Source organism: Nesoenas mayeri (assembly GCF_963082525.1).
Source record: "Nesoenas mayeri genome assembly, chromosome: 15".
Classification (NCBI taxonomy): Eukaryota; Metazoa; Chordata; class Aves; order Columbiformes; family Columbidae; genus Nesoenas; species Nesoenas mayeri.
Genome location: NC_137559.1, coordinates 16,455,855 through 16,480,791, shown reverse-complemented (window position 1 = coordinate 16,480,791; position 24,937 = coordinate 16,455,855). Strand labels below are relative to the sequence as shown.

Genomic DNA, 24,937 nt, shown 5'->3' with positions numbered 1-24,937 from the left:
GCTTTTATCAAATTTAGTTACTATTTCTATGTGATATTTTGTATAGCATTACAATCTACAGTTCTACCTTTTCTTTGATAATCAGTCTCTTGGGTTAGTTGCCAGGCAGTTCCAGTTGTTGTATCAGGGCTTTTCAAGAGTGTCGATCACATAACAGCTCATATTTAAATAATTTTCTTTTTAACTTTCTTCTTTTTCAAACTGAAAATTTGTGATTTCCTTCAAATACTGTGTTTGCAACTCCACTTAAGTTTGGGATACTTTTAAGATACATTGAAATACTGAGACTGAGTGATTTAGAAATGCAGGAAATGATTGCGCTCCATTTTGCTGTGTTAAGTTGCAGCCTCACCCTGGACGCGCCTGAGCTGGTCCTGAGCTGGTCCTGAGCTGGTCCTGGGCCGAACTGCAGAATCACAGCTGGGGCTTGGCAGGGGCCTCTGGAGATCCCGCAGTCCAAGCCCTGCCGAAATGCCTAAATGCAGCAGCATCGTGTAAAATACTGAGGGACTGACCTCTGATGGGCTTTTTCGGTGTGAATTTCTGACCAACAGCTGTGATGGCTGAAAGTGGTTGGATTGCCTGGGACACCACCTGGAACGCCACTGTAACCCCCTTCCCCTAACAGCAGGAGAACAGTGGGTGCTATTGTTAATTGATTGCTAATCTTTCATTTGCACCACCCGGGGGAAATGTTCCAGTGCTGGTGGAGGGCACTGTAAGCAAAGAGTTGCCTCAGATGCAAAAATTGCCACTGGCAATTGCAGAGGTGCGGTTTGGGGGTAAACAGCACTGCAAGTTGTTTTTATAGCTGGTGCATTAAAAAACCAAACCCAACACCTCGCTCTGTTCTGTGGAATCCCAAAGTAAACTGTAACTGTGGATTAGTAGCAAAAGGATTATATCTTTGGCAGAACAATTGTGAATTCTGCTTCTGCTCTTGCGGTGAGGGAAGGCAGGGTGTGTGAGCTGCTCCAGGCAATGCAGGGACAACGCGGGCAGTGTTCAGGCGAACAGCAGCGCAGCATGCGGCAGAGGCGCTGCCAGCGCAGTGCTGCGCTCCGCTCACATCGCGCAGCTGTCGGGAACCGCCGGAGCGGGAAGCTGCACAGCAGGGTGGGCAGTGGCACCCACACTTCTCTCTTCCCTGCTTTCCATAAAAACCAAACTGCCCTTTATGGGCTGGTAGTTTGTGACACTGTTATCTCCAGGCAAGACTGCATTTACAAAATGTAACATAAAGACAGAATAGTGTACCTTGGGATTTAAAACAGCCGCTGCGCACGATGCCAGGATAAACAGAATAGAAATTAATTTCCGCTGCATCTACCCTGACACTCCCCAAATTATTTTTTTACATTGCCTCGTGGCATTATATTCTTTTCCCATTCACCTACAAGAAACCTCTATCTAAGCTAAAGAAATACATGTCATCAAATAAAAATGTCCTTTGTAATAATTTGAGTAATTAAATATTACAGCTAGCTCTCTGCCTGGTAGAGATTAAAGGGGACTTTTTTGTTATGCTATTGCAATGGCCACTGCAGTTTTCTAGTGGCCGCCGGCTTTTCTCTATCACTTTATCTCCTTAGTCTTTGTTATCTGTTCCTTACCAGAGGGGGCGTGTGGGGCAGTGCAGGGCAGTGGGTGCTGCTGGGGCACACACAGATTAATCTGCCTATTCCCACTTTATTTTCATGGATTTCCCTACTTTGGAAGTTGTTTTGACCTTCTACCATGAAAAGGTCAAGCCAAGATACAATTGTCCTAAAATAATCTTTACTTAGTATGATTTCCTAGGCTCTTTGGGCAGGGGCCTTGTTTTCCATTTTGAGCAATCTGTTTTCTGCAATGAAGCACTGAATATGTCTCTCTGTTGCTATAGAAATAATATTGCATTAAATGAGGGAACCAGTGCCCTGCTCTCGACAAATCTAATCTAAGTGTTAGTCTCTGGAGCTTGAATTTCACCACTGGGAAGAGGTATACATAATTCTACAAATTATTCCTGTAACTTATGCAGAAATGTCTTTATGCTCACAAACTGTTAGCTGGATTTCCCAAGGTGGTGGCACGGAGATCAACACGGTGGGATGGGTTTATCTTAGCGGAGCCTTCCCCTCGTCTTTTCCCAGCCCTGGATTTATTCTATAGCCTGGAACGTCCAGTTCTTCCTGCAGGAAGGTGGCAGTGGCAGGAGAAGCAGCTTGCTCAGGTTCCCTACCTGTGGACAACAAAGTGTGCCAGGTTTATTTTTTTCAATGTTTTTTTTAAATCCAGCTCCTCCCAGTAACATGAGATGCCATTTGCCCTGGTTTTTTCTGGCATTAATGAGGATATTTTGTGTCACTGGACAGGCTGAGCAGTGGACCCAGGCCCATCTCTCCACGCCAATAACCGGCTACCCTGGCCAGCCAGAAACAGGGAGTTGGACCTTCTGTGCCACACGGCAGCTCCCGCAACTGTCTGTACACGTAGATATGGTTTAGATATAGGATTCATGTTTTTCTCCTGGTGTTTTTCTAAAGCTGCAGAATTCTAGTGACAGGGGTAACGTTGTACTTAAGCCTGGAACTATAGGGTGTGGAAAAGGAATTGAAATCCTCGCTAATCATCGTTACTAAGAGTCAGTGTTTGTCAACATATCCATCGTAAGTGTTTTCAAGGAACATGGAGAAAAAGATCTTTTATCTCATAGTTACATTACAGGAGCCATTCTAAAACATTCCGATGTATAATATATATGTGTAGTTACAAAAATAGAACCCTATTTAAAAATACATTATTGATTTGCAGAGACCTCCGGTATGGAAGTGAATGTTATAAATCGGATTGCAGAGTTCTTGTCAAAATCCTGTTACAACTTCTTGGTTCAAAAATGCAGTTGTTATTTGTAAAATGGACCCATGTTAGATAGATGTTATGTATTGTAGGACAAAATACAACTTGAAAATGTTCTATTTAATTAATGAATAAGAAACATACCAATGGCCCCTGATTAAAGATTACTGTTTAGAGAACTCTGAAAAGATCTCTGTGATCATTAGAATAAAACAACCGCTTTTGGAAAAAAAGCCTTTCTCTCTTTTTTTTCTTCAGTGATTGTAAATTAATCCAGCAATCAGATCAGCCTTCCCAGACAGGGACAAATTCCTGACCACCAGAAGAGAAGCGGTCTGGCCATGCATCTGAATAGAAAACCAGAAATGCGGGGAAAAACTAGCAAAGTTCACAATTACCCTTCTTTGCAATTAATACCATGCTCATTAATAGAACAGGCTCATCATATAAACAAGCTGCCACAAGACAATAATTATATTTTTGCTGTTAAAGTAGTTCTTGTAATGAAGGAACCACCACCACCAAACTTAATTCCTTTGCACAGCCATAAAACATAACCCAGAAGCTGACGGGTGTTTACCTGTGAGGCTGTTACACCATCCCAGTTGGCTGCGTTGTTTCGCCAGATCCTCAGTGTACAGATGAAAAGAATCAGGCTGTTAGATGTTCTGGTGCAGAACGCTGTCCCTTCTGTCACCTACCGCTGTGGTACCTTTTGTTTCTGACCCAGAGCCCGGCTTAAGGAAATGAGTGAAAATGGCCGAGTACTTGATAAGGGAGGGAAAGGGCTGAGTGGACACACAGTATTGAAGTGGAGACGTATTCTAGATCCCTGCCTATTATCCTGATCACATCTAATAACAAGTGTTTTCTTACTCTGCATATTTCAATAAAGAAAAGCTAACAATGGGGGTAGGAAAAGTTAGCATGAACACTAAAATGTGTTTGTTTCTTTGTTTCTGTAGGAACTCAATGGAAAAAGGACCAAGAGCGAGATTTAAAGAATGTTCTTAAGAACACTGACCAGGACATCCCGCTGGTATTCGTCAGTGGAAACCATGATATCGGCAATACTCCAACCCGAGAAACCATCGAGAATTACTGCAGGACCTGGGGAGATGATTACTTCAGCTTTTGGGTGGGAGGTGTTTGCTTTCTCGTGCTGAATTCTCAGTTATACTTCGATTCTTCCAAATGCCCCGAGTTAAAGCGAGCCCAGGATCTGTGGCTCGAGGAGCAACTGGCCGCAGCTGAGAAACACAGATGCAAGCACGTCATAGTATTTCAGCACATCCCTCTGTTTCTGAGGAAACCTGATGAGGACCATGATTATTTCAACTTGGAAAAATCAGTTCGTCAAGAGATAATGGAAAAGTTTCATAAAGCAGGTATTTTCTCAGATTTTCCTACTTCTGAATTTTTGTTTCAGATTGCTAATGGCTTTGCTGCCAGACAAGATACATTTAATTTTAATGGTACTGTTTTCAAGGAATTTTAGATACTGCTTATAAGCATCATTCTTCCCAATAGGTCAAAATCATCAACTATAGCTAATCACTTGTAAAATATACCAAACAAAGTGTAAAACTTTGAGTGAAAAGTAAAAAACTAAAAGTGAAAAATTCTTTAAAAGAAATGTGAAGCATTCCATTTTGCAAGTACTGACAGATGCAAAACAACCGGAGCTTTTTCTGCCTAAGGAGTGGAAGATCAGGTATTGCCATAGGAGAAAAATACAGTGTTTATTTTTTACATAAAACGTGGAAACAAAATTCAGAATTACCTTGGAGGTTGTTTTCTCCCACACTGAGCCAATTTTAAACCAAGAGTGTAATGTACTCCAGATTTATTCAGTGTTAAAAAGTCTTGCTCTGCTAAGATAATCCTTTGCATATCCTTTACTAATAATGCGCTAAACAAGTGTCTTGTACCCACTCCCATATCTCGGTGTGACGAAACTTGAGTGCCATGGAGATGGGGCAGGACGCAGCTCCTTGCCGTGCTGTTCCCCGTGTTCCCTGGGATCTGCCTGCACGTTCCTGGGTGGGCTGGTCCCTCGGAGCCTCCTGCCACCACACACCGCTCTGGCATTTCCTCTGCATCTGTAAGAAGTTTGGATGACTGAACAATGCAAACTGGTGGTGATCTGGTTCCTAATTGTTAAGCCTGGGCTCATCCAAAAGCGGCCTCATTTCCAAGCTCTGAATCTCCTACCGTTTCCAATCAGTGGGGCCAAAATTCACAGCAGTCTGAGGGCTCTCCAGGGGATGACATATTTGCAGAATCAAGATTTACAAGTTGGGGTTTTTTTTCCTTCCCTTTAAGGGGAGAATTCCTCAAAATATCATGTAAACTGTGCTAGTGTTGATACAGCAGCAGGCGTAGCTGTGGAAAGCTGGGTGGCTCAGTGACTGGGCGCAAACTGGTGCTGGTTCCCTGGAGAGCAGGAGCCTGTGCCGTACGGCTGGATCCAGGACATGGGCGTTAGTGTGGGAACCAGAGCCGTTCTGCGCTGGAGTTCTGTCATCCGGCTGCTTTACTAACATTTGCCAACACTGTACTGGGAATACAATTAATCAAGAGGTAAAAGAAATGATGCAAAATGTTATCAGTGTGACATTTATCATTGTTACACGACCACATTTCTTAGAGGGCTATTTCCAACTGATTCTCCTCATGCGTATCCAGAGGCTTAACCAGAAGTTGGGCAGGCTTCACATGATGGGAAAGGAAGAGAGAATGGGAAGCCAGCAGCCCAAGACAACTCTATGGAAGAAAATCCCAAACTCTGTTCTGTGCCAACGCCGCACTTGTACCTTCCCTCCTGCATTTCTGTGTGTCCCGCATTCTCATCCCTAAAATCCTCCCAAAATAACATGTGTTTAGTTCCTTCATGAACACATTTAAACAGTCATCTTTTGCTTGCTATTTTATACAATAACTAAATGAGTCAGTAGGTAATATTCACAATGCAATAATCAAACATTCTGCTAATTAAGTGAACACAGAGAGCAAGCAGTTCAGTGTAACTCTGACCGCTGAGAAAAACGAGCTGAATCAAAAATTGGCTCCGAGTTTCCTTAGTAACGGGTGCACTCCATTTCCATTTGATTATTCAGTGGCAGAACGGTCTTTGTAAGACCACAGAATGTGATGGGTGGATTGCAAACAGGCGCTTCTCAGGGCGGGATGGTGCACAGATGTGCAACCACACTGGTTATTTGCTGACTCTCTGCCAATGAATAATCGATTTCAGCATTTCATCAGACATGAAAGCGGTTTTCCTCCAGTTCACTTCATACATTCTTGGAGGATTAAAACACAGAATATTTGCTTTGCATTTGTCAGGGTTTTTTTTAATTGTGACTTGCAGTTTAAAGCCAGCCCCTTAGAGCATATTTGATGTAACTATTTATTCTGAAAAAGAGAGTGAGTCTGCCTTTTAAACGACTCTGCTATTCCTCTCCCCTGACCTGTCCCCCGTCCTCCCTTCCTTCTGCTCCCTCACGCTCCACCTCTGCACTTGAAGTCTGTGTTTGCAACCCCTCACAAGGTTTGTTGTGTAATTATGAAAACTTTCCGCGTAATGTGCGTGTTTTAGGAGTTGCTGCGTTTGGCAACGTGGCTGCAACTCTATGGGCACCACACTGCAGTCATTGATAACCCTGGATCAGACGTGGAGCTCTCCCAGTTATCACGTTTATCCTTCTTCTCAGTGTCAGGTACAGATCTGCAATGAGAGGGTGGACAATCTAGTAATTCAGATCTTCCCACAAAAGTTCATATGGGTGAGTGCAGGAAATCAGACACTTCAAGTATGGTGAGCACAGGTGCTTTAAAGTGAGGCATGCAACTTCAGAAAATTATTATTTTAAATTCAGAGCCCAGATATTCTGTAGTTATTATCTTCTAATCGCATATTACATAGTGGTTTGGGTTTAACTTTCCGCTCATTACAAGCAGAGATAAAAGACGAGCTGTAGAGGCTACATCTGGTACGAAATACTGAATTCTATTTCTCACATTAGAAGTGTCCTTAACAGTTGGGCTAATTAAAGATAAAATCATGTCCTTGTGATAAATATTTATAAATTGGAAATCTGGCACTTGTAAATATGTCTTACTACTATGTGAAGTTAAACCATACTTGTAAGCTACATGTCTAAGAAATCCTCCTGGCCCATTTTTAATTCAAATGCATTGTAACAACAAGTATTGTCCTTGAAAAGGTGATTTCTGTGACCGTGGAAGCGAGGTGAGAACAGAGGTTATGTTTTAAGTGAAGGCGTATGTGAGAATTTTTCCTTATCTCTTGAAAAGTATGGCTATTTTTCAGCTGTTGACAATCTTTTGTCCTGAAAAACATCATTGACACACTGAAATTACTTACATTACTTAACACAATGTAGTAATAAATGTTTCTTAATGGCCATAATGAACTCCAACATTTAAGCAAATGTCTGAACTTGGTTAAGGGCTCTGTTGAATGAAGCCGAAATTATTGTCTGCTTTTTCACCAACAAATTTGAGACATGTTTTGTTCAGAGCAGGATGAACAGTCAAGGTGCTCTGTCTGAGCGAGCTGCAAGATACAGAGAAATCCCTGCAGTCTCCAGCTTTATTTAATTAAAAATTTTGAAGTTCATCTAAATGTTTTCAAAGCGAGTTTTCAAATGCGGTTAAAAATACTTAGTTTGTACATAGAGGGGGAAATAACCTGATGTTATTATAAATAGTGCATTTTTTCATTATATTTGTGATGGTAGGTGCTGTAACTTGTAATACTTTACTCGTTAGAAGAGCGTGATCCCTCCGTTCTCCCCCAAGAGCCATTCCCACAGGACAGCACTATTATATTAAAGGGCGAAGCAACTTTTCTGCACATCCACAGCTGAGATGTATTTGAGCACCAAATCAAAGCAGGAGTGCTGAAAGCTGTTCTAAAATTTACCAGACAACATATGCTATGTTTCATTGTTTTCTTGGTTGTGTAATCAAAGCCGACAAGGGAGTAATATTTTCTTCTTACTGCCATTGAGACCTTGATTTTGGCAAAGCCCATACACTCAGTGAGTAATGTCAGTGCTGCCTCTGAGTCGCTTTGTCAGTATTTAAGATAATTTAGATTTAAATACTGCCAACTTCGCTTATTTAGATCAACCTCTTGCAGCCTTGAAATGAAGTGCTGGTGGTCCGGGCAGTGACCCAACGGGATATCTCTGCGTCACCGTGTCAGAAGGGTGGCTGTAAGATCCTTCCCCCGGTGTGATGTGATCTGAATTTAGTTAGCATAGTCTGTAAGGAAAATAAGCAATATTTGTTCTTAGATAAGTTTTTGAAATCTGTTATAGCCACTGGGTTATGGTTTTGGTTGAGAAAAACTTATTTTTGCTCCCTAGAGCACACAACAAACCAGGATTGTTTGGGGTTTGCGTCGTGTCTATGAGAAAGCTTCACTTTTAGGTGGAAAAAGTAGCAAACCCAGGAAATAAATTGCACTCAGAGGTCACAAGAGGCATTCAAAAAAATTAACTTGAAGCACCAAGTGACCTACAGAGAGCATCTCTTAACGGCTTATTTAGACCAGTGCTCTAATTAGGTGAGCTGGAATCACCCTCTGGCTGTGCCTGTTGTTTCTCCTCTGATTATACAGGGAAAAAACAAGTGAGACCGAGACCCTTCTCTGTCTGGCTCCATTCAGTGTTGTCCTATATAAAAAGACTTTTGTCCTAGATATACTTTACAGAGCACTATCTTGCCTCCCACTTACGCAGAGACACTGGCCACCAGTGGCATCAAGCTCTGGATTCTTTAGTCTACAAAGGAAACTTAAGGAAGACTTTTCCTGCAAGTCTTTGCAAACAGCACTATATAGGATGTTTTTATTAAGATGGTGTTATGTGCTGTAAATCCTAATTGTGCAGTTCTATTTTATTTACTTGTCCGATGAAGCAATTAGGATAATACACAAATAATTCTATAATGTTGTTCTATAAGGCTGGCTGAAGAGGTTATGAAATGGATCCCGACACCAGGGGGACTGTTTCCTCCTACTGTTGGTGGGATTTGGGGGTTTTTTGGAGAGCGGGGCGAGAACTGCCGGGCACTGAACAGCTCGGTTAACTGAGCTCTGACTGATGCTCGCACGTTGTTCTCGGCTGCTCTGACAGCTGCGAGGCAGCTGGGCTGATGTGAGCACTCTCAAATTGCAGTGAGAGAAAATCATGTCTGTTCCACAGGAGAGATTTTGTTTACAAAGACTACTAAATATTATCATTCATTGTGTAACACTGGAGTCTTGAAAAAATGATGTATGCCACCTGCCCAGGGGAGAAAAAAAGGTACAGTAAAAACTGCCTATGGTTAATGTGTGCTTGTGTAGGGCAGCTGAAAGAACATCATTTTGGAGTGCAAAATTGTTCTGAGAACAGGTATTAGAGCTGAACCAACCGCGTTGTTGAGCACTTCAGAAAGCAGCTGTGTGCCACAAGCGACAGGAAGAAGAAAAGCCAGTTTGTGCCTGATACTCCAGGGGAAGTGCTCAGGATCAATTCATCCTTGTGACTTAAATGGTTGTGTTTGCCAGAAACATTGCCTTTTAGAAAAAGGATGTGTCTACACACGTAGGGACATGGCTGTACACACATACATCTCTTACAGTGGCCTCTCCCTGTACCTGACTCCTGCTTGGTTTGTTTCCTGCAAGGGCACTAGCGTGTTGATGACACCTGGGTTCTTCCCTCAGTACAATTTCATTTCTTTGCAGAACTGCCTCTCCACCTATTTGCTTCCATTTACCGCAGCTCCTCTCCAGCTCCTGTAGTTTTGGGGACATATACAAGATCAGCTTTTGCTAGTATATGCTCTTTCCTCTCCTTGATTGAGTGAGAGGTTTGGCCAGTGAAGCAGTGATTTTTCAATAAGTGTAATTCTATTTTAAACCTAGTTTTACTGTTAAACTTGAACAACTAACATAAAAGCACAGTAACTAGACCACAATAATTCCTGTAGCCCTGTCTCTTCCTTCCCCTACAAGCCAAACCATGGGCAGAGCACAAGCCAGCGAAGTATGGAGTAGCATTTCTTCCAAGTATTCTTCCCGTCTCCAACAATTTTTCTTCGGGGGACTTACTGTATCATTTTCATGTTATCAATATAGTGCAATTTAGTAATTCTTTTCTGGATTCATTCAGCTGATTTTTGAAAACTCAGCTTTCACAATGGCCTGTGAAGGGAAGTTCATGGTTCATACTGTGTGAAGAAATGCCTCCTTTTGTTTGCTTTGGAGCTCACCTCTAGACGGGATGGAGAGCCAGAAACCTGGCACTGAAACGCAGTGAACACTGGTTCATGTCTGCAGGTACTGTAAAAAGTAGTTCATTAATCAGCATTTGAAAGGTGATAATCTGGACCATGTGATAAACATCACTGCTCAGTCAGAACCGTTTTTTCCCCCAAATTCTCTACAGAGTGCATGGGAGGAAAAGCAAGGTCTGTACTGTACCCATTACATATTTATTATGTCATTCATATTGCACTAATTTAGCCTTCTCGTTCTCTTACAGTCTCATTTGCTTTTGCTGAGAAAAGCATTTATTTAATTGAAGGCTTAGTCTAAATAAAGCATGCATTGATTGCCTGTGCTGATTATTCCAGGCATTCTCTTCCTAATTTGGAAAATCTGCTTGCTTTTCTTTGGTTTATTTTTGTATTGGTAATTTTCTTCCTATATTTTTACACTGTCCATAGTGCTGGGTTGAGCTGTTTGGTTTCCAACCGAGTCTGGGCCAGTTGTGCTTTGGACCCAGGAAACCTGCCTCAAAAGGGTTTTTGTACATCGGAACTGGAGTTGGAAAGCGGCTGCTTCCGAATCCAGGGCACGGCAGAGGAGCCAGTGTCATTACAGAACCTGGAACCAGACAGCCCATGAATTTAAACTAGCTCAAGTCTGAATTCCAGCCCAGTATCATCCGGTTGTGTGAGAAACATTGTTTTCTAGGTGCATGTTTCTTTATGAAATTATTTTTAATATTTCAAGATAAATGTGGGTGCATTCTTTTCCATCCTGCTTTAGCATGTTTGAATTTCTGTCATCATTGCAACTAGATTTCCTTTGAGACTGGAACTTAGTCTGTATTTCTTAAACTAGCAAACATCACATTTTTCAAGAAGTTAGGAAAACAGGTATTTCACAAAATCTTACTGTTGCACTGGAGATTTTTCCCCTCTCTTCATTGCTAACATTGCTATTCTCTTCTAACTTGCTATAGCAAGTTAGTGGGTACTGTCACCTCACATCTCATTAATATTGTCATGTACAATGTTCCACTACAGTTCTTCTATTGTTACCAGCTGCTGAACTCTGCTGGTGTAAGAGCTCAGACCGCCAGGAGCTGGACACTGAGGACCACATGCACAATTCGGTAGAGGAAACCTCAGCAGGAAAAAGCAAGTTCCTCCTTCCCGTTGTCACTGCGATTCCACTCTGTGGGGAGACGGCTGATGCTTATGGCAATACTTGAACAGCATAAGCTTTCTGAGTGATCTTCCAAAGAGCACACTTGATTGTATTTACCTTTCTTTTAACCAAGGTCTTTGACAGCACATGCGTCCTGTGCCTGCTGTCCCCAGGCTTGGGGGTCCCATTATCCTCAGTGTCCCTACTCAGCAGGAGCTTGATTGCCACAGGGACAGGGACATGGCCAGCCCCCCTCTCTCCCCTCAGTCCTGCCTTCACAGGGACGGATAGGCCAGCTGTTGTATTTCAGATAATATTTATGTGATAAAAGAACACAGAGGAGAAAAAATTACAAAATTTTAAAAGTCCATTACAGTTCAATAGCATCATGTCATGGAATATACAGGTTGTAATCGCTCTTGGGGACGTCATCCACAAGACACAGTGAGATGTCTTTGTTCTCTTCCAGTGCGATTATGTCAAAATCATGCTGACCATTTTCCCTGGTGCCGCAGAACTGGTGCTTAGAAGGGTTCATCTGAGTGATAGTTTGTGGGGAGAAGACGCCACTCTTTTAAAATTCTGTAAGATAAGCTTGGCTGCTCCTGCCAACGAAGAAACTGCCTTCTGCATGATCTCCACTATGTTGTTTCTTTTCATATTCTCATCTCATTCCTGTCAGAAATGAAGTCAACAGCTTGCTAACACCACTGGGGTAGCTAAACTTTCCTTTCAAAATTCTTTTGGTATCACCAGGTCTGAAAGAGGTGGTAAATATTTCATATAGAACTCGGTTTCTTTCAAAACATTACTCTGCTTTGGGTTGTTTGAGAACTTGGAATTGCTGTAAGATTGTCAGCATTACATACAAGAATTTCTTCTAAATCAGAGCTGCTGCACTCTGTGAGGATGCGATGGTTGTACACGTGCAGGTGCTCCTGAGCCTGCTGGGCCTGGTCATCCCTTTTCCATGAAGCATCCAAAGCAAATCTCAGATCCTTGTTGACATCTCTTTCCCTCGTAGGCCAGTGAGTCAGTGTAACAGTCCCCATTCCCCATCTCGGGAAGAAAAGCCCTGTGTAGTACAGTGTGCTCTTCTGGTTCACGGAGCTTGAGGAGAGAACCAAGTGAAAAGGGGAAATGCCAATAAAAATTGTCCCTCTTACCAGAGGGGGAACTGAGGAAGATGCAAATGAACAAGACCTCACTGAAGCTCTTGCGATGACTGCTCGTTGAGTGAGCTGGCTTTAGAAAGCAGGCACCGCAGGGTGGGTGTGAGTCTTTAAAGGTGTTTTTGAATTTCCTGTTGAGAAATGTCTGCAATAGAAACCATGAGCTAAGTGTTTGGATCATGTTTTTTACTTGGAACCAGGTTAATTTTGCTTGAAATTTTTTAAAAAGTGAGTTATGCTTTGAAGTTCTGTTTAGGAATGACCATACGGATAGCAGTAAAGGCAGCACGCTAAATTAACAAAGCTGTTAATTACCCTCCTCAGCACTCCCCTCTTGCCTTGCCAAAGCTGCTGTGTAGCCTTACAGTCTAAAGTGTCATAATGCAGTGTGTGAATCAGCCTCAAACCTGTGCAGTTATTAACTCATTTCACGGTCAAGCTAATGAAGAGTCTAAGGCTTATCAACATACGTAAGGATTGGGTCTCTTCAGACGACTCTTGAACAGTCCGTGTTTCTATTGGTTGTGATATCATGATTTATTTATGCTATAAAGGCATCTTTGGGTTCTTGGACCATTATGGGTATGTATTTCATTCTTTAGTAGGAATGTATTATTCCACAGGGAAAAAGAGTTATGATCACATCTTTGGAAACAGTAAAATCTTGTTGTTTTTCAGATTCAGCTTTGTCGGAACAGAACTAAAAAGGACTTTTTTGTGCTTGATCAGAAAATGATGGTAAATTGCTTGCTGGCAGGAGAACATCTTTGGTTTACTAAAATCAGAATAAAATCCTGTATTTAAACCCTTTTTTACAAGGATTTTTTTTTTTCAGACTGATTGAGTCTGAAAACTCCGATTCGGTGAGCGGGCAGGAAGCTCCTTGGTTTGAGCTGTTTTCATGATCCAAGTCCAGTTTTAGAACAGACAGAGCAAGACCTGGTGTCCAATACTGGATGGTGCCATCTCAGTCTCTGGCTTCCAGTCCCACTCTGATCACAAATGGATTCTTTTTTCTTTTTTTTTTGCTATAGTAACTATCTGCAGAGTTTTTTACTTTATTCTGATTTGAATCCCTTTTTTTCTTTTAATGAATAATCCATTAGGTATGAACAGTGTCTTGCAGTAATGGATCCTGCTCTTTTTTGGTTAATGGATACTGTGAAACCTCCAGTCACATTTAAATTCAAATTACTATGGCTTTCATTAAAAATGAAACAATGAATGCTTGCGAAGGTGCCATCCTTTGGACATTTATTTACATGGTAGTTTTTTTAGTGTTTCATACAGCTTTTCTATCAAAGGTTTTCCCAACTGCTATTTCAGAAACCAGGGATTAAAACCAAATCGCTGTCCTACCTACTTTTTCAGCCATGGGAAAGGACTGTACCTTTCTGTGTGCAGCTGGATGCATTCCGCTGACCTGGGGATACCTTAAAGTGGGCTGTAAAGTGGGGCCTGCCAGAACACTGTTCTTTTCTCACAGAGTTTAGGGGAAGACAAAGCAAACCACAATACACGGGGTGCGGAAGGGCTGACAGGAACTTGACAGTATGACTTCAGAAAAACATCTGAAATGAATACATTAAATTTGAGTGCATACATCTCTAAGATTCTTTTTATGTTTAAGATCAAAAGCAAGAGCAAAGTAAATTGCCTGCTTGTCATCTTAGTATTATTGCACTGACTGCTTCAGCTTTCCTTCTGCTAACTAACAAAAGTGAGTGGAATACAGTTGAGTGAACAAAAAGTGTATTGGAGAAAAAACAACATCAGTTAGACTTGTGTTCATACACAGCCGTGACCCGTTCGTTTCTTTGTTCAAGATGTGACATATTGTAACACGACGCTAACAGGGATTAATACAAGCAGTGGAAACAGAGAATACCTGAAAACGGCAAGTCTGGGCAGAGGCAGATACCGAATTCCAGCAGGGGCTGATGCGGAGCAGGCAGAGCTGCCCGGTGCAGTGGGGATGTGGGTCACACACACACAGGCTGAAAGGGGAATTTGGATCAGCAGTGCCCAGAAACACCAGCTTGTTCAGGCAGCATCTGCTTCCCACCGCCAGCCGGAGATAAAAAGGTTTTCAATCGCATCCGCTCTGTCAGGGATCATATTTGCACTGCTAACAAGTAACTTTTCAGTTCAGTACCAAAATACCTTTTTGAGTGCAGACAGCAGACATTAAACGTAACTGTGGTGAAGTTGCAATATTTGCCTAAGAAGAAAAAAGCTGCATGATCTGTGGGCCAAACTTGTTGTCTGTTGTCTCTCTGCTGTCTAGAATGGGTTTCTCAAAAGCTTTCCTTGAATTCTCCGACCAGGGAAAATTTTTGGTTTTCTTACAGCATGACTAAAGTTCCTTTATTACTTTCATATCCTGTAATTACACTGAAATTGTATGTCAGGGCTTGTTTTACATATATGATGACACAAAGCTTCTGTTCCACTTTTCATTCCAAAGTGGGGGAAGATGCTACTTTATATGCACAGAAGCTTCCAGGAAAAAAAGGGAGTGCTTATTGCCCTTACCGAAATGTGTCACATGGGTTTACACCTCATTATGGTTTTATGATTGTAATTTTTTCCCAACTTTTTCACAGACTCAAGCAGTTTTGCTTACCTGCAGAAAAGGTGGAAAATATTGCCCAAGATCCAGTCAGGTCCATACGAGATGCGTGCCCGAGCGTGAAATCTAGAACACTGCTGGAGACTGCTGCTTATTCCTTAAGTGCTTGAAGGACAAGAATGTGAGACGTATGTGGATCCGCTACAGGCAGCTCTAAGGAAAGAACAGAGCAGTACGTTACGTTAGACAGTCACGAGAGTAACCTGCGTGGCAGGAGCTGAGGAACGACTGCTCGCTCTCAAAATGACTGTAGCACCAGTTGTAAAACATCTTTATATTATAAGAACCCAAATAATATCTAGATAGTCCAGAATCTCTGCAAAGGGCCCGTTATGGCACAGGGCTTTTCTGCTCCACCGGCACCTTCTGAGGTGTTTGCTGGGTTCCTGCAGCTGAGTCAGAGCAATCTCTCCAAATTATTATGCTGACTTACAAGTGGATACACCAGGTAGATAAGCAAGTTACACCAAACAAAGAGAATTAGTACTGATAAAATAAAATAGGGTAACGGACACATTCTAGCTGATGATGACCATATGCCTCCACTCACAGTAAAGGTAACTTAATTCTGTTTTCTACATTAAGTCATTTGCTGTTTGAGAAGGGTTTGACTGTTGAAATATGAAAGCCTGTGTAGCTTTTACCAGGCACACAGCAGAATAATTTATATTTTGATTTTCAAGCTGCTTAATTTTTAACTATACTTTGAGCCTAGTTTATATATTTTATATCAGTCTTCAAATCACTCGCACAAAAGCGAAGGATTGATGCAGTCGGCCGTCGAAAGACAGGTTTGCCTGCTTCCCTCTGCATGTGATCACTGAAGGAGGTCAAAACCTACTGGGGGAGAAAGGGTGGAAGGTTTTTCTGGCTAGAGAACTGAAGATTTCCTTGTGAAGTTGTAATGTGTTCCTAATCACTGTTCTCTGCCTTTACATTGCCTCTGTTCTTCCAGAAATTCTTCCAGAATTTCTGCTGTCCGAAGGCAAAATTCAGTTGTTGGTACCTTTTTTTTTTAAAAAAAAAAAAAAAAAAAGTCATTTAAGTTATGGCATCTCACAAATGACCCATTCTCTGGCCTATCATTTGAACAGGATGGAGCATGTGTTATGTGTTAACACCTTCTGTGTTAAGCATGGAATGGCAGGTTGCTGGAATATATGAAAAGTAACAAATGAAGTTTGGCGTTGTCACCACTGTGTCTATGGCTGCGTTATCTTCCCAGGATTGCTCCTCGATCTGTAATGCTCAAAACGTTGCTTGGCAATGTATGATCAGCAGTGAGTATTTACGGACAGCAGAGGAACAAGTGCCACCGGGGAGCACCTGGCACTTGTCCCCAGCTGTGCTGAGCTCACTCTGCTGTCCTGCCCCAGAACAGACACACGGTTACACCTTTGCTTGTTAAATTATTTTTCAATATAAACATAAATTATGTTCAGCAAGGTACAGCATCTATAGAATAGTGCCAGTGAAATATTTTTCCATTATAGCACAGCAGTTTTTTTAGCCAACACAGCAAACTCATAGGAAAGATTGTTTCATAAAGTAGCTGGTTATTTTGATAACCTGCTGGCTGTGTAGTTGGAGTTGTCAGGGAATACTTAGTGTGCTTTCTGAGTCACTCAGCATTAACTTAATGTATTTTGAGATGCTTTATGTAGAAACATCAAAGTGTCATTATGGTTAGGGAACGCAATTTATTGTCTTTCAGAAGCAAAATTACATCTAAATCCTTCAGGGGGGGTTGAAATTTTTTGAATTGTCATTATTAGTATTGTAAATCGATACCAGACCTAAACACTTTCTGTACCAAAACATAAAATTAAGCACAATGTTTTGCACTTGATGATGAACAACAAAATTCTCAGTATTTTCAGGCATATAGTCCAGTAATTCTTGTGTTTACATCACTATAAAATAGCATTAGATGCAGCTTCAGGAAGCTGTAATAGTCTGGAATTAAAGGATCTTAGACTGATCATGCCAAAAATGAATCCCAAAACCTGTTTGGAAAATTAGCTGTTTATACTAACTCCGCATTTTTATTCACAATAAAATACGCACCATCTCAAATGAGCAAGAAAGCTGATGATTGTTCATTGCTGCTGAAGAAAAGCGCTGCTGGCTGGCGCGGAGCCGTGTCCGTCAGCAGCGCGAACGGGCCGCCGGCACAACCGGGACAGGACCTGCTCGTTCTCTCCTGGGAACAAACTAGTCTCTCAACTCTGCTGTTAATGGTTTTACAAACTTTGATGTGAAAGATAAGTACTTAGGATCAAAATTACTTTTTCTTTAGTTTTTTTGACTCATGAGACTAAACAAGGTTTCTTTCGTAGTAATAAACCCCTTTGGTTAAAATTTATAGAACATCAAATGGGAAGGAGAAAATAACCTATTCGGTGGCATGAATTCAATCTGTGAAGACAGTCAGAAAGGCCAGAGTAGAGAATGCAGCTTCTACTCATTTATTAGTTTATTTTTGCAAGGCAGAATAAACAAATAGTACAAATTACTGCTTGGGAGGTGAGGATGAGACAATTTAATTTAATTTGAAATTGTTTCAAAACTTGTGCAAAAATCCCATAGGTACCGAGGAGCATGGCGAGAACGCAGACAGGGCATATGGATCGTCTTTAGAAGTTGGTCAAAATCAGACAGCATCTGCAAATTGAATTTGTTGTTAAATGATGATATTCTGAGAGAAGGGGAAGAACAGCTGGATTTCTTTAAACATTTGTGTGGCTGATCAGTTAGACAATGATTCAGCCAAGGATTTCAAAGTACTTTATAAAGCCTTAACCATGAAGTATGTTTGTCCTCTTTACCTGCTGCTGCTCGTCATTTTCTTCTGCTCCTGACCAAGCCTTGATGGTACTTGCATGTGACCTACCCAGAAATTTTCAGTATAGCGTATTTTGGGGACAGATCAAATGTACGTCTTTCTTTTCAAGTTTATAATAGGGTGATATTTTTTTTACCACATTACAGTCCAAAATATAAATAGTCTATTTTTTAAAAAGAGAAAGACATGGAGCAGCCGTAAGTCATTAAAAATAGAGAGAGAATCAGAAGAAACCTGCCTTGTTTGTACCCCATACTAGGTAAATGTAAATTCATCTTGCAGGTTGTCAACCTTTCCTTTTTTGGCTGCTCTCATCTTTCTTCCCCTCATTATAACTCACAACCTCTTCTGCTTATTAGGTTTCTTTGATGTACCTGGCTCTGCTCCACCTGTGATAACCCCTGATGTCTTTGATAAAAGACAAATAATCTTCTCATTTATGTTTTTTATTTGTCTTGCCTTTCTCTTTTTTTATAATTTTAAGGTGACTGGCCTTGGGTAAACAGGTTTAAGCTCTCATTAGTGAATTTTGTGCATGCTGACTGCCAAACACAGCTCCACACTCCTTGGCTTTCCACTCGTGTTTCGGTAGCATCGTTCTTTAGGCAGTTATCTGTTACTGGACATTTTTTCTACCTTTAATCAGGTTCCTCTCGAGCGTTCCTTCTTTGTAGCCAAAGGAGGAGCAAGATGACAACCACACTTTTCAGTAAGCCTCAGCAAGTCAGAGCGCAGTAACCAGAGCTAGTGGAACAGAATAGAGTTTTTACTAATTAGGTATTACTTACTACTATTTTACTAATTATTTGCTTAAAGTGCAAGTTCAGGTAAATGGTTTACTTATAATTTTATGCTTTACGAACCACTGAAGAATGAAGGTAAACATGACACCTGTAGCTGTACTTGCTCTAGAACTTTCTCTCCAACCCTCAGCATACAACCTCAGCAGTATCTTTGACTGTGAACTTGTTTTATACATAAACTGCAGCTGCTAACTAAATACATACTCTCTTTTTTCTTTCTAAACAGGCATTAAAGCTGTATTCTCTGGACATTACCACCGGAATGCGGGAGGGTCCTACAAAGGACTGGAGATGGTGGTTTCGTCAGCAATAGGATGTCAGCTGGGAGAAGACACACACGGGCTTCGCGTGGTGGTTGTCACGGCTGAGAAGATTGTTCACAGATACTACAGCTTAAGGGACCTGAGCAGCCATGGCCTGGAGAAGGAGCTGCAAGATCTGCTTGCTAAGCAAAACTAGGCTACCTCAAATGATGTGATTGTTTTCTTCCATATTAGACAAATAAAAGTTTCAGAAAGTTTCCCCAGGCTGAGAGAGAGATTTCTGATTGAGCACCATGCCCCAGAACTGCTCCCAGCGTATTATCCTAAAACACGAGAAAGTTGTTTCTCCTTTTAGAAATGAGACCTACAAGGAATATGGAAGAATAGCAGAACTGATATGGTAAGAACTGTTCTGAGAATTTTTATTTTGCTCCTAGGTAAGACTTAGAGAGCAAGTGTATCAAAGAGTGAGAGCTGGAGTTTGAGATAACCCTCTAACACAAGTCTGGTTTGCTTTTATATTTGAGAGGGCATTTTAAAATCAATATATTTTGTGATTTCTGTTACAATCTGTATAATAGAAATGTGGCATTTTTTCACTCTATTAAAAAATCTCAAAAGCTCTGCAATCACCAGACTCCCACTGACTTTTAGGAACCTTTGGACCAGGTATTGTTGCCTGGAGGTCATATTTTCTCCCATTTCCCTTACTTTTATTTTCTTAGCTCTTCAGAGGCAGCAGCAAGAGGACAGCAGTCACAGCCTGGATTTCTGTTGTATCCTACTTTTATATACTGAAGAGTCTATAAATGAAGCTAATATAGATGCCACTGACAGAAACTAAATATGGTCTGTCTTCCTTTTGAAATTTAACTACCATTCAATTAGCATATGTTTCTGCTATAGCTTCAGAAGTTCGAATAATTGCTTGGGGAGAATATTCTGTCCAGAATACTGTTATCAGAAGTCACTTCATTGATTACTAGACAATGGGGGAGCTTTGATTTCCAAATGCAATTTAAGAGTGCCTTACTGTAATAATAATTGAAAACCCTAAAACGTGTATTTTCTTCACTGGAGTAAGTCTTTAAAAATAAATGATATAAAAATAAGTTTGTGTCCTGCAATCCACCATTTTTATTTTAGCAAGTATATCTGATTTGTTCATTGTTAAATACAAACCCAAGTCTTTGTGTAATTAACACATACTGGTTTTATTTTTTAAGGATTTAGTTGAACATGTTATAATCCATGCCGCAGGTTACATAGAAACAGAGACAGCACAGCTTCAGCACCTGAAGAGGGAAGAACACAAACACTACTGGCTGGAAAAGCAATGCATTCTATATGTTTCTATGTATACTCACATACAACATCGTTCCCTAGAGGACATTACAGATATTTGAATATGGTGAGAGAGATGAAATGCTGTACTGAAGAGTCACTTTCATTACATTTTAGTCACAACAGTTTATCTAGGAGGCTCCTTCAAGCTTGGTTTGTGGGGCTCGTCAGCTTCTAAAATGACCTGTGCAGCATTTCAAGGCCCCAGTGAAAGAGCTGTGCCTGCAGCTGGACAGGACCCCGTGCGCACTGCGGTCCTGTGGCAGTGACCTGCATACAGTCACGGTCGGTGCGGAAAGAAAGGCCATTATCTCGTTTTTCTTCTCTGCCTGGTTTTGCTCAGTTGAATGTTTTCACAGTCTTATTTTCAAGAGAACATCTGAGAAACGAGAACTAAAATCAAAGGTGAGATGACATTGCAAGAGGTACCTGCAGTACCCAGATGGCAGTTTCACTGCCAGTTAAGCACCCATTAGTTCAGACACTGGTTTTAACAATCCGTACTTCCACAGCTTTTCAGCCACTTACTGCTTTTAAACTTTGGTCTTGTAAAGCTGGAAGCTATTTAGTAATCACAGCTAAGTAACCATTTCAATGATCAGAGGATGCTAGTTTATGTTTTGCAGAGAGAAGAATAATCTATGACTTAAACCTTTTAAGTCTATTTAAATTGTAAGGCTGAAGAGGAGCGGAGGGACCTGAGATAATCTAAGCATGGAATGTTCTCTGCTCCAGCGCAATATTGTAAAGCTGAATGGAGGAAACATTTAAAGAGTTTTTGTAATATGCCTGTTTATTAAAGGATATAATTTAACTAAATATATGAAGCTTGGGAGATCAAAGCATAACTCTGGGAGAAAGTCTCTCCACAAATATGAAAATGCTAATGCTAGTGGTATACATAGTGTTCTAAAATTTTCTTTTCAGAGTTACAGTGTACCACAAAAGAAGTGTTTCTATAAGCATCATTTTAATTTATTTTTTTCACTTTTGTCAAGGTTCTTTTAACCATAAAAAAATCTGTGACATATTTTCATTAAAATATCACCTAAGTACAAAGCTGAAGCTCAATTAAAAAAAAAATAAAGATTTCTTTATATCCCAAAAATCTTCCTTCACTTAGTGATTTCTAATTATATATCTTGTTAAGTTCACGTGCAAAAATATTACCACATCGCCTTTGGTTTGGAGTTTTATAAGCAAGGGAAGCTGGGCTGCTGATCTTTGTTAAATGCCGCCTTGTCCTGGGTAGGATTTTGGGAGCCAACAGTAGCTACATAGGTTCTGCAGGCTCTGCCCCACCTTTGTAAGGCCAGGTAATCACTAAGTAATGTACTTGCTGTTATTGGCTACCAAGCCAGATGGTAAAGGAGAAAACCCCACGTATATTCTTAAAGACAAATGTGATTAACTTCACAGGCAGAAGAAAAATATTCTCCGGGTTTTATATTTGAAACATGGGAAACACTTATTTTGGTTCTCACCTTGCAAAGTCTCAAAAGGAAGAAAATTAACATGTCAGAGAGGAGCAGGTCGTGTGCAGGTTGGATCTGTTCTGATGGCCATGGCATGGGCTGGAAGGAGGGAATGGCCGCTGTTGTGCTTCGACCTTTTCCAGCTCATTCTATTGTCAGCAAATTCGGAATTCCCTTCACCACCTGGAACAGGAAGGAGTGTCAGCACGCTGCACCGCAACGCTTGCTCCTCTTGCCACGGCCTGGATAAGCCCAGTCTAAGTGAGCATATGTGTTAAACTTTCCGGCCTCCTGAAATCTGAGACAGTGGGATAATAAATAAAAATCTATTTCCCTTGCAAGGTACATTGTTTCAAAATATTTTAGTTTGAATGACAACTTCCACCCAATTTCTCATTCCTATGAAGTGGATGCAATCGTGTGATTCAGATGAAAACACATCCTCATTCACATAAAACATTCGCGGGAAGGATTTTTAACCACAGTGTGTTGCTGGACATGACTGTATGAAGCAAAGAGTTAAAAAAATAAATAGGAATGTGGTTTTTTACCAGCATAAATGACAAATTTTGTTTGCTTACTTTTCTTGGTATAATTAGCTAATTTAGAATTAATACTGATGCCTTAACTAATTTGAAATGGCAGAGGTCTTTGTGGTCACAGTGCCTCATCTTGTTTCTGTAAAGAAAAGTAATTCATATTATGTTAAATTATGAAAAAATCTACCCATGGAGACACTAATTATCAGTTAAGAAAACATCTTTTGATGTTGAGGACATTATTTTTGTATTTCCAGCAGGGCTGATAACTGTAGCTCTGTCAGCATCTGACTTTAAAGCAAGATGTCACTGAAAGTTCAAACTGCTGATGGAACAGAGAGCGAGTCCTCATTCATTTCTGTGGACTCAAGGGGCTGGGCAGAGAGGGAATAGATCAAGTGACCATGATTCATTTTGGTTTCCCACAGGCAGCTAAATGGCTGATAATCCCTGTGACTCTTACTAAATGCGGAAAATTCATATTAGAACACCAGAGCAACCTGTGAAGGTAACCAGGTGCTACCTAATTAAGTACAATGTGAGGTGGAGACCTATGAACAGGAGGCAAATTGCTAAAAACAAAAGTCTTTGAGATCAACCTCAGTTTGCCAGTTTCAGTGCGAGCAACAAATTTAATAACACGCTTCTTCCAAATGTTTCCAAAAAGGTTATTTAGCCTTGACTACACTCTGTTTGCATACTGCTTGTCTTAAGTTCATTTGATTTCAGTATCTAATCTTGCAAGTTTTAATAGAGGCAATATTTTGATAGGGCTACAGTGTTCAGCTTCTGGAGATGCCAGGCAGAAAATAAATGCTTGGTGTCTTGTTAAAGCTTAATCACACATAAAATATTGGGAATGAGCAGGGGCAGAAGTAACGTCTTCCACCATCCATCCCTGTTGGCAGAGCAAATGTCCTGTTTCACTCTGCTTCAAAGACTGCTTGCTTAGCACAGCAACTTGTTTTCTGGTGTCTGATTTTTCCAGACATTATCCTCAAGTAGGTGTTTTTATTCTTCTCTGAGAACAAATAATGAGAGGCACATCTAACATAAGCAAATATACAACACATTAAAAACTAAACATTTCACTGCTCAAAAATGCACTGTTCCCCTGTCTACGTATTTCATTGTACAAGCTAACAAGTCAGTGAATGTTAATGCTGTGAATAAGATTCTTTCCTTAATGCTCTCATTAAGCCTTCTTTGCAACTACCATTTGAGGACAGTAATATCCTTTAAAGTAAGGAAACATTTATACATATCAGACAGCTCGCTGCCAAGCCAACCCTGACATCACCTGTTATTTCTTGAGGAACCGTTTCCATGTAGAAATGCTCGTTTGCATTAGGAAATAGTAAAGAGGGCATTCCTACTTCAAAGCTGTTATACAGTTACTAGGAACTTCGTTCTCTTCCTACTTGATGCTGACACACGAGATGTCCCATCACTGGCAGGTATGGAAACATAAAGCCGGGTGGTTGAGGCTGCCAGTCCCAGCTGCCATGACCCACTACTGAAATATTGTACCACCCAGTAGAGGTCAAAAGATGAGACAACTACTAAAACCAGAGCTAATACGAGAAAGCTTGTTATGGCCAGGCATGGAAGGGCCAAGATCTGACTGCGGCTACAGCCACCTGGAAGGCGAGCGGGCACGTGGCAGCTGCCATGTCCACCACCGTTACGTTCATTCCCATGGCAGCTCCACACAGCTGCCAACAGCCTCACAGCAAGGTCTGGAACACTGAAAGATCTGTAGCTCTTTGGAAAAGGTTTTTGTCTTATCTGGTTTATCACTCAAAATTATTTCCTCTTATTAGGGAGCAAGGACTCTCCAACCCCAGTAAAGGGGTTTTAGTAATTATTGGTTAGTCAGCTGAAAATTAGGCAATTCAAAGCTGATACGTGCAAACACAGTTCTCTTGGACACATATACATTGGAAAATATTCTGTAAAAAAATGGAAAAATAAAATATATCATGGAGAGAAAGCATTAGACCAGGATATTAAATTAACCTCCAGTCTAAACGAAATCCAGCTCCAATCCAGCTCCAATGCAGCAGATACCAAATGGGAAAAAAAACAACCAACCAAACAAAAAAAACACCAAACACACACAACAAACCCTCACAGAACGAAGGCCACAGAAACAACCCAAAAGCTCTTCAAGCAATAAGAATAACATACCCAGCACTGCTCATAATAAGAAAACATAACACACACAATAAACTCCCACAAACCCCATCACTCAGAGAGCCATTACTTTTTCTAATTGGCATTTTGCTTCACTGGAAGTAATTTCCCCATTAGCGCTTTGTCAAAGTCAGGTAGTTCAATAGAGTTCTACTAATAAACAGTTGTTTTTCTCCTCTAGGAGACCCATTAAAGCCTCATCTTATTCAAAACTATAGTGGTCGTGTGTCCCTTTTTGAGTAGCCAGCAATTGAAATATCTTCTAAATATGCCCCTGTCTTTCTTGAACATTGTTTAGAAAGGTGTAGTGTTGTTTAAAAAAATACAATGACACAATGCAGCCTTTTAAATGAACCAGTAATGGCATTA

General features: G+C 40.9%; 1 protein-coding gene across 1 annotated transcript in view; it reads left to right on the top strand.

Moving 5' to 3' along the window:
• CPPED1 (calcineurin like phosphoesterase domain containing 1) overlaps nt 1-19,210 on the top strand; it is a gene marked incomplete at both ends in the record, with an annotated part of 42,636 nt that extends 23,426 nt beyond the window's left edge. The window contains 2 exons of the mRNA XM_080354035.1: nt 3,807-4,229; nt 18,978-19,210. Coding sequence (XP_080210161.1) covers nt 3,807-4,229; nt 18,978-19,210 — 656 coding nt within the window. The remainder of the gene's footprint in view (nt 1-3,806; nt 4,230-18,977) is intronic.
• Nucleotides 19,211-24,937: the final 5,727 nt, after the last annotated feature.